At 50.9% G+C, this 18,826-nt stretch overlaps 2 protein-coding genes across 3 annotated transcripts in view; both read left to right on the forward strand.

The window, feature by feature from the left end:
• Window positions 1-3,283: 3,283 nt before the first annotated feature.
• Window positions 3,284-13,148, forward strand: CYP2S1 (cytochrome P450 family 2 subfamily S member 1). Its single transcript, XM_069079265.1, has 9 exons — window positions 3,284-3,579; window positions 4,843-5,005; window positions 6,909-7,058; window positions 7,382-7,542; window positions 7,770-7,970; window positions 8,842-8,977; window positions 9,907-10,094; window positions 10,609-10,750; window positions 12,067-13,148. The coding sequence occupies exons 1-9, from the start codon at window positions 3,403-3,405 to the stop codon at window positions 12,246-12,248; spliced, it is 1,500 nt and encodes a 499-aa protein (XP_068935366.1). The 5' UTR covers window positions 3,284-3,402; the 3' UTR covers window positions 12,249-13,148.
• A 4,807-nt stretch (window positions 13,149-17,955) lies between these two features.
• The window catches only part of AXL (AXL receptor tyrosine kinase), a 20,927-nt gene continuing 20,056 nt past the window's right edge, over window positions 17,956-18,826 (forward strand). For both annotated transcript variants that reach the window (XM_069079210.1, XM_069079211.1), the window contains exon 1: window positions 17,956-18,330. In XM_069079210.1, coding sequence (XP_068935311.1) covers window positions 18,249-18,330 — 82 coding nt within the window. In that variant the 5' untranslated portion in view covers window positions 17,956-18,248. The remainder of the gene's footprint in view (window positions 18,331-18,826) is intronic.

The following is an 18,826-nucleotide window of genomic DNA, read 5'->3' on the forward strand; positions in this document are numbered from 1 at the left end:
TCATGTAGTACTCCCCCCCCCCCAAGCTTTGGGGAAGAGCCTGTCTGATTAGGTAAAGAATCTCCCTACACTGTATTTTCTGAAAACTTTTGGGGGAAAGAGACCATTGGGACAGAGCCTTGAATGTGACTTCCCAAAGGAACACACACCATAGGGATGTTTCTATGTATGTAATTTCCTGAAGGCAATTCGGTCTTCTCTCTTCCTTATAGAATTTATTATCCAGCTACAGTATCTGCTGAGGTCAGATTTTGCTAGCTTTAGGTTTAAACTTCACCGAGATTTCTAGGACACCCTGTATATTCTAAAGGAATGAGTTCTATAGGTTATCCCTAATCTGAAAGTCAACAACTGGACAACAGATATTCTTTGCCAGGTCAAGTTCTTTTGAATGGTTGCAGATCATTTCCAGGATACTCTACATTGTTCCAGGGCCATATCATCCATAAACAGATTTCATTATCCATAGGAAATATCTCCATGTTCAACCTGGACTCTGCCCTGGGAAGGAACAATGAAGCCCCAACCTCATAATTTAGTAAGCATAACAATGATTTTTTTTATTTTTTATTTTTACATTTTTCTTTTTTAAATTTGAGTTCCAAATTTTCTCCCTCATTCCCACCCACTGAGAAGGCAAGCATTACAATATCAATTATAAATGTGAAACATTTCATGTTAGCTATATTGCAAAAAAAAAAAGCCAAAAAAAATAGAAAATGATACTTCAATTTGCACTCAGAATTCAGCAGTCCTCTCTCTGGAGGGGGATAGCATTTTTTCATCATATCAATGCTTTTCTGAGGCTAACTCTATAATCCCAGGAAAGGTGATTTCCATAACCTCCTGTGCACATTTGTCAAGCACATGTCTCCCCCCTCCCCTTTATGTCTTGCCTATGTTAATGATTAAGAGGGCTGTAAAGACTAACATACATTTCAAGGAGACTTGAATGCATTTAATATATGCACAGTAATTACCTTGTTGGAAGGGAGACTGTTTTGCTCCAATCATTAAAATATTTTTAAAGTAATCAACAAACACTAAATATAGTAGAATCACAAATTCTCTATATCTTCCAATTTTGTGATAGTAAAGTTGTGATTCCACTGTGTAATATCAGCTCTGAAAGTCTGCCTTATTTCCCAGTGATATGCTTTGATGGGATTCCCTATATGCATAGGTCAAGAGAGAGCTGATGAACTGTGAGTGCAAACCAAAGTATCATTTTCTCACTGTAAGTAGGTGGTTTTCACTAAAAAATATATGTAATAACCCATAGTGCTTTAAGGTTTGAAAAAACTTTAAATGTTATTTTATCTTCACAAAAACCCTGGGAGATGTTATCACCCCCATACTACAAAAAGAAAACTAAGAGGTAAAGTGACTTGCCCAGGGTCACACAGCTGGTGTCTGAGGCTGAATTAGAACTCAGGACTGACTCTTTTGGGAAAGCAAGTATATAAGTTAACTTCACATTTACTTGGGTGCTTTCCTCCCCCCCCCCCCATATTAATAATGTCTGGCATATTCTTCCTTGCCTTTGGCATCTTCATCTCCTTTAACTACTATGATGCCCTCATAACCATGTCCCCTCCAGGACAGATCTCCTCTGCATGAACTCCAGCTAATGTAGTCACTTTGGGACTATTCTAATCTCAGGCTTTTATACTCATTAATTCTTCAGGCGTAAGAGTTCACAGTGACCTTGGGTAAGCCGCTCCCCCTCGATTCCAGCAAGTTTCTTCTTCTTTAAAATGGAGTTAATGGGATTTTTCCAGGGCTTGCTGGCCCCCACTGTTGAAACAGGTATTTAACTTACTGGAAACTCAGAAATAGGGACTCTTAGAAGCAGACTCTTAAAAGTTGGGAGGAACTTTTAGAGGACACTTTAATCAGGAGTCTCCCTCTTCTCCCAAAGGTGATTCAGGGTCAAGTGGGCATCTCCTGGGATTACAAACTCAAAAGTAATATAGCTTTCTCAATCTTCCTGTTTTCCAAGATTTGGGAGGAAGGGAGGAGCATTTTATGTGTGAGGGGTGTTGGGTAGAGTTTTACCCGGTGGGGGGATCCCACTAGGTTGTGGGGTGGGGGTGAAGCTCTCAGGGTAGTTCAAAAGATGCTTTTATATCCCCCAGGCTCCACAAGTACACACAGTCTCTTAGGGAAAATTAGGTCACTGAACAGCAAGTCTGTCCCATCTCCATCACCACCACCCTCCCCCCCAACACACGCACACACACACACATACACACACATACACCACAAATCCAGCCCTTAGGGATAGAGAGAAAATATGGGTTGATATCTGACAGCTTTTTATGGAGTCAAACAAAGGAAATCAGTACCCCCAGATCACGGGATCCTGGCTTTAGCCCAGGAAGGCATAGAGTTCAGCCTACTCACACCAGGTTACAGAAATGTAAACAAGTTACATGACTTGCCCAAGGTAAATAGACAAAGAATGCCTTTATTAAACACTTACTATGCTCTAGGCATTGGGCGGATTGTAAGGAGTAGCGCCAGAATTCGAACCAGATGGCCACAGTGAACTTGGGCGTGAGCCTTCCTCCCCATCTAAGCCTCAGTTTCTCCGTTTGTACATTTGAAGGGATTGGATAAAAAGTCTCTGAAGTCCCAGCAATGAAATAATAATCTTGTAGCCACCCTCCAGGAAAAGGCAGTGGAATCTGAGAACCAGTGGCTTGCAGGTGATGGGCGGACCCCTTTGGGAGGAGGCTGCAGGTGGTGTTCAAAGTCCCAGTGCCCATTTTTCGGCCTCGTTTGTACTCCGGCCAGGCCTGAGTGGGGCGCCGGTATAGGGTGCTTGGAGGTCACGGACCCGCTGAACCTGCCGCACTGGAAGGGTACCTGGGTGTAAACCCCTCCTGGTGCTCATAGGAAAACTGAGGCCCAGAGAAGGACAGGAACTCACCCAAAGACCCGAGTTAGTTACAGGTAGAGCCGGGGCGGGATTTCGGTCTCCCAATTTGATTCTTTAGCGAAACACACGGAGAAAAGCAGGTGATGGGCGGGGGTGGAGAGCGGAGTACCGGGAGCTGTGGCAAACAGTGGCTGCGTCCCGGGGAGGCACGAAATCCGGCGCTGCTGCTGGCGGGGAGAGGACTAACTAGGGCTGCAGGTGTCCGGCCAGCGAGTCAGCCCGACGGCCGCGCCGGCCTCCAGACCCCCTCCCCTGCTCCCGCCCCGCCCCGCGCGCCCCCGCCTCCCGCTCCCGGACTTCGAGGGCCCTCCGCCCCATTTCACCGGCGTCCGCCTGGGGTCGGGGAGGGGCCTAATCCCGGTGGCCTCCAGAGGCGGCGGGCAGGCGGGGCCCATTGGGGGACGTCTTTATAAGCGTCGCTGCCCCTCTCCCCGCCCTCCCCCCACTCCGGGCTCGGGATGGCGCTGGGCTTAGGGGTCGTTTCCCTCCTCCTCCTCTTCCTCTTGCTGCTCGTCCTCTTCCTGGGACTCCGGGGCCGCCGCTTCTCTCGTCTTCCCCCGGGGCCGCTGCCGCTGCCGCTGCTGGGGAATCTGGGCCAGCTGTGGCCGGGGGCGCTGTACCCTGGGCTGCTCCAGGTGCTGGGGCTGGGGCCACTGATACCTGGGAGGTAGGGTGGGGGAGGAACAGAGGGGAAGAGGATGGCAGTGCCCCGTGGGAAGGTTGGCTGCGCCACTTTTGGAGGGTGGAGGAAGTGGAAGGGACCCCAGGAGAATAAGGGGGAGTGAGAGGAACCCCAAGAGAATCGGGGTGGGGTAGAGACCTCCCAAGGCTAGCCAACACTAGCCAGACCCAGGAGCCTCCAAAAGGGAACATAGGAAGCCACGTGGTACACACTGGGAGAAACTGATTCCAGAGAAGGAATTCTTAACCTGAGGTCCATCTGTGCAGAGATGTTAGGGGATGCCTATACTTAAATTGGAGGAGGGGGAGAATTACACTTTTATTTTCAAGTCTTTCCAACTGAAGTTTAGTATTTCCTTTCAATTATATAAAAACGTGATTCTGAGAAGGGGTCCTTACTTAGACTTCACCAAACAGATGTGAAGACCCCTCTGCTCTAGGGTCAAAGGAACTGGGCTCAGATCCCACCCCTGACACTTTTTACCTGTGTGACCTTGGACAAGTAAATCGCTTGGCATCTCTAGACTCAGTTTCCCCATCTGTAAAAGGAGAGCATTGGACCAGATGCCCTCTGAGGCCCCTTCCAGGTCCAAATCTAAGATTTTATCACCCTATGGGGAGAGAGCTGGAGAAGCAGAGTGATGGGGGGGGGGGGGGGGCGGGGGGTGGGCTGGCGGGAAAGTAGTAAATTCAGATTCCAGGAGGATGGTCCAGCTGGGGGGGGGGGGGTGCATATCTGGATCCCTTTCTTAATTTTGTTGTTTACTGTCTCAGTTTATTGCCTCAGGACTCATCTCTCTACCACAAAAGGGTTATACTTAACTGGAAGGTCCTTGTCATCTCTAGACTTCCTATGTGGGCATCTTGAAATTAAAGGGGGGAGGGGAATGATCACAGAGTTGGGAAGGGCCCAAGAGGAAAGGACTGAGACTTTGGGGTGGGTGAGGGGAAGTAAAGCCAGTTGGACCATGGGATGTGCAGTGGGAGGACTTTGAGTCAGGTCCTGGGAGGGGGAATGGGTTAGGGAATCTGATTGGGGGGGGGGGGGGGTGGCAAGATAGCAAGACCCATTGCCAGAGAGATGGAACAGAGAAAGAAAGAAAGGAGAATGTCACCAAGACCTGAGAATGAGGGTAACCAGGCACCTAGGAGGACAGGCTTGCAGACAGGGAAGAGCTGGGCTTTTCACCCTCCAGTGACTCTGGTTCTCCCTGCAGCTCAGTGCCCAGTATGGCCCTGTGTTCACCGTTCATCTGGGCTCCCGGCCTGTAGTCATCCTAAGTGGTTATGAGGCTGTCAAAGAGGCACTGGTGGACCAGGCAGAGGCATTCTCTGGGCGAGGGAAAGTAGCCACATTGGAGAAGACCTTCAATCAGCATGGTATGGGCTTTGGAGGGTGTAGAAATTGAGAGACCTCAAGCAAAATGTGCCATTGGCAGAATCTTCCATTCCTAGGACATTGGAGCTATGGGAGAGGGAAAACTTGGGACAATGGAATGGGCCCCAGTTTGGGAGTCAGAACCAAGCTTTGAATCCTGGCTCTGTTCTTGAGGCTTATGTGTGAATTCAGATAAATCACTTCAGGCTCAGTGTGACAGAAAGGGCGGTGCTCCCAATTCAGAATCACGTGAATTGCTATGAACATTGAGATCCTAGAACATCATATACTGGGAATGCATAGAATCTGGGACTCTTAAAACCTTAACCCTCTAATCAGTTTTTCGGTCAATAAGCATTTTATAAGGGATTATGTTGCAGGCATCATGCTAAGGACTTAAGATTCTGAGAAAGATTCCTGCCCTCAAGGAGCTCAGTCTAATGGGAGAGATAACATGTTATATACATACAAGAGATACAGAGAGTAGGTGGAATCTAATCCCAGAGGGGAAAGGGGGGAGGTGCTTTGGCTCTGGATCAGGAAAGCCCTGCAGATGAGATTTGGGTAGAGCCAGGAATGCTTCCGAGGTGAGGGGGCAGAAAATTCCAGGCATGAAAAAGCCTCAAAATTAGGAGATGGAGTATTACGTTCAGATAAGAGGAAGGAGGCCAGTGTATCTGGATAAAGCACCAAAAGACTAGAATGCCAGGAAGGCACCAGCTCTATATTCCTCAGAGAGTGCTTCCTAGAGGGAGTAGAGTGCCATGGGAAGAGAGGAGTGCTTCAGGAAAATCACTGTGGCAACTGGGTGGGGGTTATTAGAACCATAGACTGTTAGAATCTTAGATGGGACTTTTAAGATCATCTCAGTCTTTTTTGACAGATAGGGAAACTGAGGCCCAGGGAGAGAAGAGGACTTGCCTCAGATCACACAGAGGACTCAAAAGAACTTATACTCTTGTATTTTTTCCATTATCCAGGGGACATAGCCTAGCCCAACCTTATCCTTTCAATATCATGTGAGCTTATTAGACCATAATTTTGTAACTGTAAATTTTTTTTTAAAAGCAGGGTTCTCAAGAAACATAGGTAATTTTTAAAACCTTGAATAAGAATTTTTTTAAAGGCTGGCTATTTTTAACATGCATAATTTGAAACCTTGTATAATCCCACCCAAGAATAGAAAATTAAAGGAAAAAAAACCCTAGAACCAATAAATCCTTTAACTGGGTTTTACCCTTTCAACCCAAGACTTGCTAAGAAAGAGAGAGGGGGTATTCTAAGGACCTCTTTCCCTTTTCCCCTACCCCCTACCCCCTTTGGAAAGCCAATCTTCTTTCTTGGCTACTTTAAAGAACTGTGATTTCCTTAGAGGTACAGGCCTTCTTCATACACAACCCCTTACAGGTTTAGTTAGATGATCTTTGAGAATTGCTGTGGCCAAAAAATCTATTTTCAATCATACCTTCTCCTTCCCTCCGCAGCCAGTGTGGGAGGGAGGCTCTCCTAGCTAGGCTAGTCCTTGGACCCCAAATGCAGTCTGCCAAAGAGGCTGAGTTTGGGGGCCAATCCATAATGGGTGGGGCCTTCAGGCTTGAGCAGACCTTTCTTAGCCCTTGAGAGACCAAGGGCCTCCCTGTGACACAAGGAAGCATCTAGCATCAGGAGAACAAGCTTAGACATGGCAAATCCTGGAAGAAGATAATTGAGCCTTGCATCTAAGTCCAGACTTGCGTGCTTCTCAGGAGGGGGAGGAACACGGATGCTGGGGTCCCAGGCACTGAGCCATCCCCAACCTCATCCTGGCGGGAACAGGCCTGACTGTCTGTCCTTCCCTCCATCACCATGGGGGGATGGGGAAAGGGAGGGGCTCATTCTTCCTCTCACTCTAACCTTCTTCTCCAGGCATTTTCTTTGCCAATGGAGATCAGTGGAAATATCTTCGGAAGTTCACAACCCTCTCTCTAAGAAATCTGGGCATGGGAAAAAAGGAAGGAGAAGAGCAAATTCGAGAAGAGGCCCGCTACCTGGTTGAAGCTTTGCAGAATACCGAAGGTCAGGGGAAGTTCATGTTAGCTATCCCGCTGAGGCCCAGGAGACCTGGCCCTCTGGTGGGCTGGGTCCTGCCTGCCCTGGCATGGACCACAATCCTTCCTCCTGTACTCTGGGGACTGGCCCCAGGGATGCCTGGCCCTACCTCACATCTCCTCCTGTACTGGGTTGCATCATTGCCTTTGTCTGACACCTGGAGCCACCCACACCCAAAAACGGAAACCCAAACCCAGGGGAATCCCCATCCCAGTCCCAGGGCCCCTCCTTGGCCTCCATGGCCTTGCCCATCTGTCTGTGACCAACTGTGTCTTTATTTGTCCCTTCAGGGTCCCTGTTGGACCCTTCCCTGCTACTGTCTCAGGCTGTTTCCAATGTCACCTGCATTCTCCTGTTTGGGAGTCGCTTTGACTATGAAGATGAGAAGTTCCGTGACGTGGTTCTTGCTGCTGCTGGCACCCTGAAGGAGATTAGCACCTCATGGGGGCAGGTGACTGGCTTAGAACTGGGGGCGGGCAGAGACAATCCGCACAACAGTGATTTCCAGTTGGATTGCTCTTCTCCCACCCTGTTTCCCAAGCTGCTGCCCCATTCTTCCCTCTTCCCCTGCCTCTGCATTCCAAAGCTGAGCCAACTGTTGGGAAACTGTGCGTTTTTCCCCCGCCCAGACAAGGGTTTCCCACAATGCTGACTCCATCCTTACCCTCCTTCCCTCAGCTCTGTGAGATGTTCCTGGGTCCCCTCTACTACCTGTCAGACATCCTTCGATATCTCTCAGCTCCTCATAGCCGGCTCACAGACCACCTGAGCACCCTGGCAACCTTTGTCTCGGGCCAGATCCAGCAGCATCAGGAGAAGCTGGAACCTCAGGCCCCTGTCAGAGACTTTGTGGACGACTTCCTGCTCAAAATGGGCCAGGTATGGCTGGACTGGGGAGGGGGCACAGAATGGGGAGAAGGGCATGTCTATGGTTGGGTGTGTGTACAGTATGTGGGTTCTCTCCTTCTTTAAGTACTAGGCTGAATCTGAGTTCAAATTCAGTCTAACTATTTCCTGTATGACCTAGGACAACTATGGGACCACTCTGAGCCTCAGGTTTCTCCTCTATTAAACTGACCAAAATGGCCTCTGAGATTCTTTCCAACTCCAACTTCTCTCTCCCTCTCCCCTTCCCCTTCCTCTTTCCCCTTCTTCTCCCTCTCCTTTTTCCTCCTTCCCTTTCACCAGTAGGACTGCTCCTGGAGTCAGACAATCTGGATTCAAATCCCTGCTCTGCTGCATGGCATGTGACTCTCCAGTCTTCCCTTTCTTCATCTCTAACATGAGTGGGTTGGGGAAAGGCATCATGGTACAATAGAGCACTGGCCTCAGACTCAGGGATCTGGATTCAAGTCCTAACACATACTAGTTTCTTGACCCCTACATAAGTTACTCAACCTCTCAGTGACCCTGACAACTCTTAAGACTACAGGGACAGACCAGCATTGGTAGAGGGAATGTCCACACTGAGAAGTCCTCACACCAATGAAACCAGAGTTTTGGCCCAACCCCAAAAGAGGACCAAAGGAACAGTGGTCTCTTCCAAGCCTCAGTATGAGCCTCTCAGTCTCTCTGTCTCTTTTTTCTACCACCTCAGCAGTCAACAGAGGTAGCTTTGGACCCAGGCTTGCTTTGTGAGCTAGGCTCAGACGCTCACCCCAGGGAATCACCCTTGGTAGAACCTGGCCAACCTTGTCCCCTCAGCTGCTGCCAGGGTTCTCTGAATCCTCTTTCCTAATGTCTCCTCCAGGAAGAAAAAACCTCAGGATCTGACCACACAGATTTCCTACTGACCGCTGTGAACCTGCTCTTTGGGGGGACAGCCACAGTCAGTGCCACCCTCCAATATGCTTTCCTGCTCCTACTTAAATACCCAGAGGTCCAAGGTACAGCCCCGTGTAGATGACCCACAGCCTCAGGCTCAGATGGCAAGAAACCTACATGTGCTCCATGGCCATTGAATCAGAAAGATCTGAGTTCAAATCCTACCTCAGACACTTACTAGCTGTGTGACCCTTGGGGGAGTCACTTCACCTCTGTTTGCCTGTGTCCCCTCAATTGCAAAATGGGAATAATAATAGCACCTGGGTCCCAGAGTTGTGGACCAGAACCAAATAAGATAACTCATAAGGTGCTTTGTCATCCTTGTGGTACCAGACACACCAGGCCTAGCACAGCTATTATATATGGAGCACAGAGGCCTTGACTTTGCTGTTTGCTAGCTATGTGGCCTTGGGCAAATCTCTTCCTGAGAGAGTTGGATCCTCAGGTCACTTACGACCGTAAAGCTATGACCCCTCAGTCGCTGCAGCTGTAAAAAGCTGGGGGACCCAGCAGTACTGACATTCTGCAGCCAGATGGATCATAATATGATTTAAAAAAAATAAAAGGAATTAAGGCTCAAGGTATCACACCACTCACTCCCAGGAACATTACTGTTTTAACAAAAGATGCAGAACCTGCCGTATGGAGAGCTAGGAAGACACAGGGCTATATCTGTACAAAGATGCTTCCTGGGGCTGAGCAGAGACAGAGAGAGCTGGCCACAAGAAGGCAGCATGTTTGAGCAGAAGGGTCCTGGTCTGCAAGTTAGGAGACTTGGTCTGAGTCCCTTTACATCTCTGAGCCTCATGCTCCCTCTTTGTAAAATGAAGGCTTGACTCAAGATGCCCTTCTGGCTCTAAATGCCCCTCCTCGGTGTGGAAGAGCTGGGCTTTGGGAGTTTGATAGGGAGAGGTGAAGGGAGCTATGCCCTTCGTGCTTGGTCTCTGGCTCAGACATGCCTTTCTCCTCTTGCCCCCCTTCTCCCCCACAGATCGCATCCAGGAGGAGCTGAGCCGAGAACTTGGGCGTGAGCGCCCCCCCAGCCTGGCAGACCGTGGGTGTCTCCCCTATACTGATGCCTTCCTCCATGAGGTTCAAAGGTTCCTGGCCCTTATCCCCATGGGGGTGCCCCGCGCCCTCACAAAGCCCATCTCCTTCCGGGGCTACGACCTGCCCCAGGTAAATGTCAGGGGGAGGTGTGGGGAAAGAGGAGGAGGTAAGACCCCTTGTCAGGCCTGGTCAGAGGGAAGAGAGGAAGCCCCTTACTGGGCAGGTGGGAGCAAGGAAAGCCAGTCAGAGGAAGCAAGCTAGCATATAGCCCATACAAAGGCAGACTTCAGCAGACGTGGGCTTCTGTTCTCCCCCTGCCTGGGCTCAGACACAGGCATTTGTCCTTCCCTTTCTTGATTTCTCCAATCCCCCAGGTAGTTCAGATTCCCTTTCCCCACTCCCCTGGCCAGAGCTGCCTTCTCCAGACCCTGGTAGAGACCCTGAGCCTTAGCCCTAGGCTCCCAGAAAGAGCCAGATGGGAAAGAAGGGAAAGAAACCTCTCGCCTGGTCCCACCGTTCTCCTGTGCCATCCCCATCGCCAGATGCCAGGGAAGAGCTGAGCATAGCACTTGGGAACAGTGTTATTGGCTGGGAGCACAAGGGCTCGAGGGAAGGAACCATGACTCCTTCCCCAATCTCCTAGGGCATTGAAGTCTTCCCACTCCTGGGCTCTGTTCTCCATGACCCAGAATTCTTTGAGCGGCCAGAGGAATTTGACCCAAGCCGTTTCCTGGATGCTGATGGTCGATTCAAGAAAAATGAGGCCTTCCTGCCTTTCTCCTTAGGTATATACTGAACCCTAGGCCTGGGAAAGGGTTGGGGGGCAGGACTGCTTTCTGCATGCTGAAGACAGTTGCGCCACCCCTAAATACTGCCCCCCAGTCACAGATTCATTGGTCTGTAAGCTATCAGTAAGGAGAGACTGTTGAGTCTAACTGCTTTATTGTAGTAATAGTGATAATGGTGGCAAATAGCTAGCATTTCATAGTGCCAGGCACTGTGCTAAGTGCTTGACAAGTATCTCAGTGGGTCCTTACAACAACCCTGGGGGAAGGGTGCTGTTATTATTCTCATTTTACAATTGTGGAAACTGAGGCAAACGAGTTAAGTGACTTGCCCAGGGTCACAAAGCTAGTAAGTGTCTGAAGGTTCAAGCTGAGGCTGGAGGCCCCTTTGCCGGGCTTGATCAAGATGGGTATTGGAATAGCCAGCATCTAGACTCCCTTCCAACTCCAGCTTTCTATCATGTATCTGCTTCTCAGAGGCAAACAAGGCAGTAGCCTTCTACTCCCCCTGATCCTTGGAGCACCAGGATGGGGAGCAATGGAATGAATAGCCATCCCTTTGTGACCAGGCGATCACCAACAACATTGGCCTGACCCCTGGCGCCTGGCTGTCCTGCCTGGGCCACTGGCAGGGGGTGGAGGGAAAAAGGAAGAGATCTCCCAAGGGGAGTGGGCGGGGCATTCTCTCCCTAAACACAGGCTCCTGAGCTTGGCTCACGTTCCTACTGCCCACCCCAAGGCTGAAGGAAATGTGGAGCTGACTATAAGGAGGGGGTGACTCAACCAGGGAAGGGCTTAGATAGAGTAAATGTGGGCAGGAGATAAGGGGGAAGGGAGGCTGGAGAAAGAAGCTGAGATATCTCCGACTTCAAGGGGGAGTGGGAGAAGGGCCGAGTGCAAACCGGGAGGGCTAAGGAGACCTGAACTCCTCCCTCTCTCCATAAGTCTTTGTTGGATCCTGACTCTTCAGGTTCCTGTGCTGAGTTTGGAGGTAAGGGAGCAATGGAGGCAGATCCAGACTGTCTTCCATGTGAGCCAAGAACACAGATAAATACAATACAGATTAGGAGTGACTGTAGAGGGGCCTGAGATAACCCAGTCAACAGCCCCAGGTTTAAATCTCTGTCCAGGGACTTACTCTCTGTAGCCTTGAGCAAGCTCCTCACCCGTCTCTGGGACTTAGTTTCCTCATCTGTAAAAGGAAGGGATTTGGCCTAGAATCTAGCCACCAGATGATCTGTCTCTAACATTCCTCCCAGCTTTAGACACTATGATGTCTCAGTCTTGAAGTCAGAATCTCCTCTTTTTCTCCCCAGGGAAGCGAATCTGCCTTGGGGAAGGCCTGGCCCGAACGGAACTCTTCCTCTTCTTCACCACCATACTCCAGAATTTCTCCTTGGAGAGTCCATCCCCACCGGGAGCTCTGAGCCTCCAGCCAGCCATCAGTGGTTTCGCCAACATTCCTCCAGCCTTCCAGCTTCGATTCAGGCCCCGCTGACTGGCTGGGGGAGAGGGCAGCAAGAGACCCCAACCCCCAGGGCTGATGAACTGGAGCCCCAGTTGGAATGGGCCCAAAGGGTTTAGAGACAGGCTCCCAAAGAACACAGACCTAGGAGTAGATTCACACATTCCAGAAACTTACTCCCAGCTCTGCAGACAGACCAACATCCCATATATATCCAATTCAACATGCCTTTCGGTAGTCATCTCCTACATGTAAGACCTTCTTGCTGTAGAAAGGGACAATTTGGAGTTGAAGCTCTGAGTTCAAATCCTCCCTGTCCTAGCTCTAGGATCATGGGCCAGGTATTACCCCTTTCTGGGTGATATCTTCTCACTCTAAGCCCATAATCCACAACAACCCACAAACCAGTGCTTCTCCCTCTCACACCCTAGGACAGTGTAGATACACCCTAGCTGTCTCTTGGGACCTCCAAGTAAGTAGGAAATGACAACAGGAGCTACCTAGTCCAACCAACCCTTCCTTACCTGAGCCAGAGTTCTGACTACCACATACTTGACAGGTTTTTCCAGTGTCTAATTGCCCTGCCCTCTAACACAGGGACATTCTGTCCCCAGGCAGCCCATTCCACTTGAGGACACCTCTGATGGTTAGAAAGGTCACACGCTTTCTCTTGTCTATCTCTCTGGGCTAGTCTTACCCACAGGCACTAAGAGTCCAAATACTCACCCCACCCCACAGGAACACTCCACCCAGGGAGAGGCAGACCCATCTTGGCCTCTGTTCAGTTCCTCTGAAGGGACTTGATCTGCAGTTTGAACCCCTGCAAACACCCCTCCCCAAAGTGTCGGGGACCTGAAAAAGACTGTCTCCCTCTCCCTCCCCTCCTCTCCCATGCCTTTCTCTCCCTACCCCCCAATAAACGCTTTGGTTCTACTTCTGGTACGGCAGAGAATGATGTAAGTGATCTGGCTGAGAGAAGATGGATGGTCTGGGACAGAAGAGAATGAGGAGGGAAGGGGGGAAGCAGGTTGGATGGAAGAGGATTGCAGTAAAAATGGTAAGCCCTCACTTTTCTATGGGACTTCCCCTGTGAGCGCTGGAATGCAGCTTTCATTTCTCTAAACTTTTTTTGTGCGTTGGGAAACACGGCCTAGATGGGGGCAGGACCCTACCCAGGGTCATAAGGAGCCACAGACACCAGGCTCTGCCCGCTAATGACTGGCCTGCCAGGTCTCAGTCCCTCTTGTCTCTCTGGGCCTCAGTGTGCCCTTTGGGAGGACGAGGGCACGAGCGCACTCCAGGCGGCAGGCAGACCCACAGAAAGGGCAGGGCCTAGGCTCGCCTTGGCGTGGACCGACTCTCCCCGCACCTGCCCCAAGCTGATGTGAATTGCGGGCGGGAGAGACTGGCCGCTCCGAACGCCGCAGCCTCCGACGTTCCGAAGTGGAACGCGGCCTCACAGTGGAAATTCTGACGCGGGATTCCCTGGAACGTCCCGAGGGAGAAAGCGCCCGGGAGGCGGGGCCGGCCCTTGGCCTTCCACGGATGGACACGGTGGCCGCCAGGGGGAGCTGGGATGCCACGAGCGAAGAGCTGGCCTCCCCACTATGGTTGCGGCGCTAGCGCCCGTGGAGCGCCCGGCCCATTGGCTGCCCGAGGAGGATGGACGTGGAGGAGGAAACCGGCGAGTGGGAGGGGCTCAATCCACGCGTGTTTCCTGGGCAGCCTCTCTGTACTGAGCCTTAGCCCGGCTTTCCCGGGGTGAGGGGAGAAGATGTTTCTGCCCACAGAACTCCTTTTTATCCTAGGATGGTGGAAGGGACCTCGCGTCATCAAATTTGGACCCCTCGTTTTACAAGATAACTTTTCCAGGGTCACATTGCTGGTATTAGTGAACTAAAGATCTGGGAATCAATCCTCACAACTCTAAATATGGGGCGTTCTTTCAATTCGATCCAAAAAGCAAAAAAGTGTTTACTGTGTACGCAGCAAGTTCAGAGACTGCATCAACAAAATGGGGTGGGGAGAGGTCAGAGGGGGGGTCCTACCCGTAAAGGGCACCCTCCTTCTTCCTAGACTCTCGAATTTCCTGGATTCCAGGGTCTCTGAAGCCCTCTCCCACCCCCTACCCCTTCATGCACAGCTTAAGGACCACGAGGGAGCCAGAATGATTGGGTTAGAGTGGACAGATCACACTGCCTCTCAAGTCAGAGGATCTGGATTCAAAACCTGTCTGTGAATGCTTCCTACAGGGAGAATAACCTCACACAGGTGGCTTGACCTCTCTGAGCCTGTGGGAGGGGGGGGAGGTCCCATGGTTAGCCTCTGAGGCCTTTCATTTCTGGATCTATGATCCTTTGAGTCCTGACCCTAGACCTAACTATGTGACCCTAGGCAAGTTGTTAAACCCTGCCTAGCTCTCAGTTTCCCAATCTGTACAAGAAGTTGGACCCTTTGGTCTTCAGGTCGACAACAGTCTTTGACTCAAGAATTTTAGAGTCCCCTGGAGTTAGACACAAGGGAATGAGAACTTTAGAGGTGAAAAGAGAGTTGGGGGCCAGTTCTTATTCTTCTATTCCCTCCCACCCATCCAACACACTCAGAAAGTCAGGGTAGTCACCAGGCTTTCCTGGATTTGGCCCCTCTTCATTAATGAATCCTGGTATCTGAGAAAGTTCAATTCAATGAATATTTATTAAGCAACAGCTATGTGGCATGCTTGGTATTAGATGCTGAGGATGCAAAGGCAAAAGAAAAGAAAAGAAAAAGAGAGAGAGAGAGAAAGAAAGAAAGAAAGAAAGAAAGAAAGAAAGAAAGAAAGAAAGAAAGAAAGAAAGAAAGAAAGAAAGAAAGAAAGAAAGAAAGAAAGAAAGAAAGAAAGAAAGAAAGAAAGAAAAGAAAGAAGGAAGGAAGGAAGAAAAGAAAGAAAGAAAGGATGTTTGCCTTCAAGGAACTCACTCCCACTCACCCCTCCTGAGTCAAATGGAGATGGGAGGTGAACCTGAAAGGGAGACGATGGTAGGGGCCAAGAACTCCAGTCCCTGCCCCTCAGGGGCTGCCAAACCTTCCAGAGTAAGGGCAGATCCAGAGACAGAACTTTTAACATTATCATAAGAGCAGGGAAAACACTTGGGAACCATCTGGTACATCTGTTTTACAGAAAAGGAAACTGAGGCCAGAGAATTAAACTGATTTACCCAAAGCCACTTACGAAGTAAATAGCAGAATTGGCATTGGAAACTAGGTCGTCTGACACCAGAACCAGTGTTCTTTCCACTGCACCTCACAGCCTCTGCTCTAACCCAGCTGTCCTGGCTTCCAGCCCAGGGCTCTCTCCACCCCCTGGTGCTGCCTTGAAAGTCCAGCTTAGAGGGAGTGAGGAAAGAACGATGTACAAATTCCCCTTTCCTTGCAATGTCTTCTACCCTTCCTGCCTGTGACCATCATCAACAAACATTCCCCCAATAGAGTGTAAGCGCAGGGAGCATTTTATTTGGTCTTTGTATCCCTAGCCACATATGCAGTCCCAGGTACGCAGGGGGTGCTTAATAAATGCTTGTTGACATTGATTGGTTGATTGATTGATTGATTGATTGATTGATTGATTGATCCAGGGTTCTGGGCTCCAGGTTCTTCTCTCAGTATTACAATTGATCAAAGAGAATTTCATTCATCCTACATATTTCCAGCATGTTTAGGACGAGGCAGAAGCTCAATGTGTGTGTCTGCGTGTCTGTGTATGTCTGTGTCTGTCTGTATGTGTGTATTTGTGTAGATTGCTATAAAAGTGTGGCTTAGCTCAGACAGCCACAGAGATCCCTTGCCCATCTCTCAGATTCTGTGACTCCACCTTTTTTTTTTTAGGGTGTCTGTATATCTCTGGATATCTGTTTCCTTGCATGTATGTTTTTCTGCCTCTGGGTATTTTAATTCCTTACATTTCTCTTGTGTATCTGTTTTGTTTGTGTTTTTCTCTGGATCTTTGTACATCTCTCTGATTTCAACTGAGGGATTAAAATTCTTTCATTTATCTGGAAGTCTGTGTGAGCGATTTTGGGGGAAGGGGATGTGTTGGATCCCCCATACCCAACTCTACCTACCCCCTCCCTCCAGAGAGTGGGTGGGGAGCAGCCCCTGAGCTTCAGAAACATCGACACCGCCCCTGGCCCAGGCTGTTGACATCAGCGCCAGATGTGCAGACTGTTAGAGGCCCAGCCCAGCTTTGGGCCAAGCTGAGAGCACCAAATGCCTGGGTTTCTCTGCTGTCCCCAGCTCCCCAGCAGGCCTGAGGTCAGAATGTGAAGGGGGCTGGCAGGGACTCCTCTCTTCTCTTTCTCTTTCCCCATCCCATCCCCTCGACAGAAAAACAAGAGAGGCACACACCAACGCAAACCCTCACAGACAGCCCAGACACGCCCTCACATTGACACCCACGCTCCACTCACAGGCACTTGAGGACTCGCTCTCCAAACGTCCACCCTCAGAGTCACAGAACAAACCACAGCAGGCAGGGCAGTGGGAAAGGGGGGGGCTGGCAGACTTGGGGTCAAGCCCGCCTCTGCCACCTACCTGGCAACTTTGCCCGAGTCACCCCATAAAAGTAAGGGGCGCTGACCCTAGGTCTCTGATCCTGTGACCTATTCCAGACAATCACAGACACACGAGAACACACAGACAGGCATGTGAAAACACATACACCCTCACACAAACACTACTCAGACATATACAGCCACCCACAGATAGACAAATATAGATACACACTTCCCCCTTCCGATGATTGGGCCATCTCCTTTGAATTTCCCAAGGAAGGGGGAGAGGGAGGGGCTCCAAGGGGCCTGGGGAGGAGGGGGGTGGCCAGAGTCTGGGCCTTTGGGGAGTGTATGTAAAGGGCCAAAGTAGCCTTGCTGTGTGCCTGTGTCTAAGAGTCATGGGAATGAGGGGGCAGGAGAGTTTTTATGGGAAGATGGACACAGATAGGGAGAGACAGACAGGGGCCTGAACGCTGGGAGTGGGGGGGAAGGAGGAATGTGGACTTAGGGCCAGGCCCTTCTTTGGAGGGATGAGTGAGGCAGAGCTGTGGCCGGGGGAGGAGAAGGCTTATGAAACAGGAAAAGAGGTCACCTAGTCCCGGGATTTGACAGATAAGGAGACTAGCCCCAGAGGTCAAGTGACTGGTTCAAGGCTATACAGCTTGGACCCTGCTAGGATGGAACTTGGGTGCCCAATTCCAGGGCCATACCCTTCCCAAGTTCCCAGGCTTTAGGTCTCCAGATACCTCCTTAGGCAGGCTTTCCAGACAGACAAGAAAGACGGACAGAGGCAACGGTGAAGCACAGGGAAAGGTCCAACATCCCTCCCTCGGTCCAGCCCAGCTACCTCCTTCCCCTGCAGCCCTCCCCACCTCGAAGCCACAGAAGAGGGACACCCCACCCTGTCTTTCCTCTCTCGGCTCTCATCTCTTACTAGCCACATGCCTCGGGCCAGCTCCTTTCCCTACCTAGGACTCAGTTTCCTCTTCTGTAAGAGGCAGGACTTGAGGGTTTGTATAGTTTGTATATGGCTCTGATGGTCTATGGTGCGGTGGCTGGGAATGTTCCTGTTCCTTTAAGAAGGGGGCCAAGCAGCCCCCTCCCCTCTCCTTAACCCTTTGGGGTCCAGGACTGCTTCCCCCTCTTCAAGGAGAGGGAGGAGGGCGGGGTAGGAGGCGGGAAGGGGGGAGGGAGGAGGAGGCCCAGGCAGGCGGAGGGGGCCAGGGGCGGGGACAGCCAGGGTGCTGAGAGTGAGGGAGAGGGAGGAGAGAAAGTTTGTCCGGGAGGAGTTTGGGCTGGCCAGTCCAGTTAAGGGCTGAGAGCCAGAGGCAGAAGGCAGGCAGCAGCGGTTGGGTGGTGGGCAGAGAGTGGTGGGCACTGTCTGAAGGGCCAAGACATCGAGACAAGGCCATAGCCGGGGGGAGGGGGAGAATCCAGGCCCTGCCCCCCTCCCCCCTTCGCCCCACAGGACTGAGGCCGGAGCAAAGGGAAAGTTTTGGCCCGGATGCCCGGGTCCACCAGGATGGGCAGATCGGGGCTGGCGTGGTGCCTGGCACTCTGGTGTTGGGGAAGTTGGGCCCAGGAAGGTGAGTGGGTCCAGGGCATGAGGGGAGGATGGATACTATCTCCTTGGGTCTGAGGCCTAGAGGTGTGTCCCCAGCTGGGCTGGCACAGGTGCCCATCCCCCAGATGTGGGTGCTGGGCTTCCCTACCTCCCCTATGCCATATTCTGCCTACCCTGGGGTCTGTGATTCAGACCACCCACAGAGGGAAAGTTAGCGCTGTAAAAGTAGGGAGCTGGGCTCCTGGGGGTAGTACCAGGCTGGGCTCATAAGCGTACCTGGAAAAGGCCTGGGATCCAAAAATAGGGGAAGGGGCGTGAGAACGGGGGAGAAGGAGGGGAGACTAGTACCAGAGAGAGAAGGAAGGAGAGGAAAAGGTACAGGAGACAGAGACTGGGATGAAAAACAGAGGGACGAGATAAGAGAGAAAAATGAGAAACAGACACAGGCTGGAGAGAGGGAGACATACAGACAGAGGAGAGAGAGAGAGAGAGAGAGAGAGAGAGAGAGAGAGAGAGAG

This window comes from Petaurus breviceps, unplaced genomic scaffold (assembly GCF_028583685.1).
Source record: "Petaurus breviceps papuanus isolate PSGF00001 unplaced genomic scaffold, PetGlider_PUasm1.0 91041, whole genome shotgun sequence".
Lineage (NCBI taxonomy): Eukaryota > Metazoa > Chordata > Mammalia > Diprotodontia > Petauridae > Petaurus > Petaurus breviceps.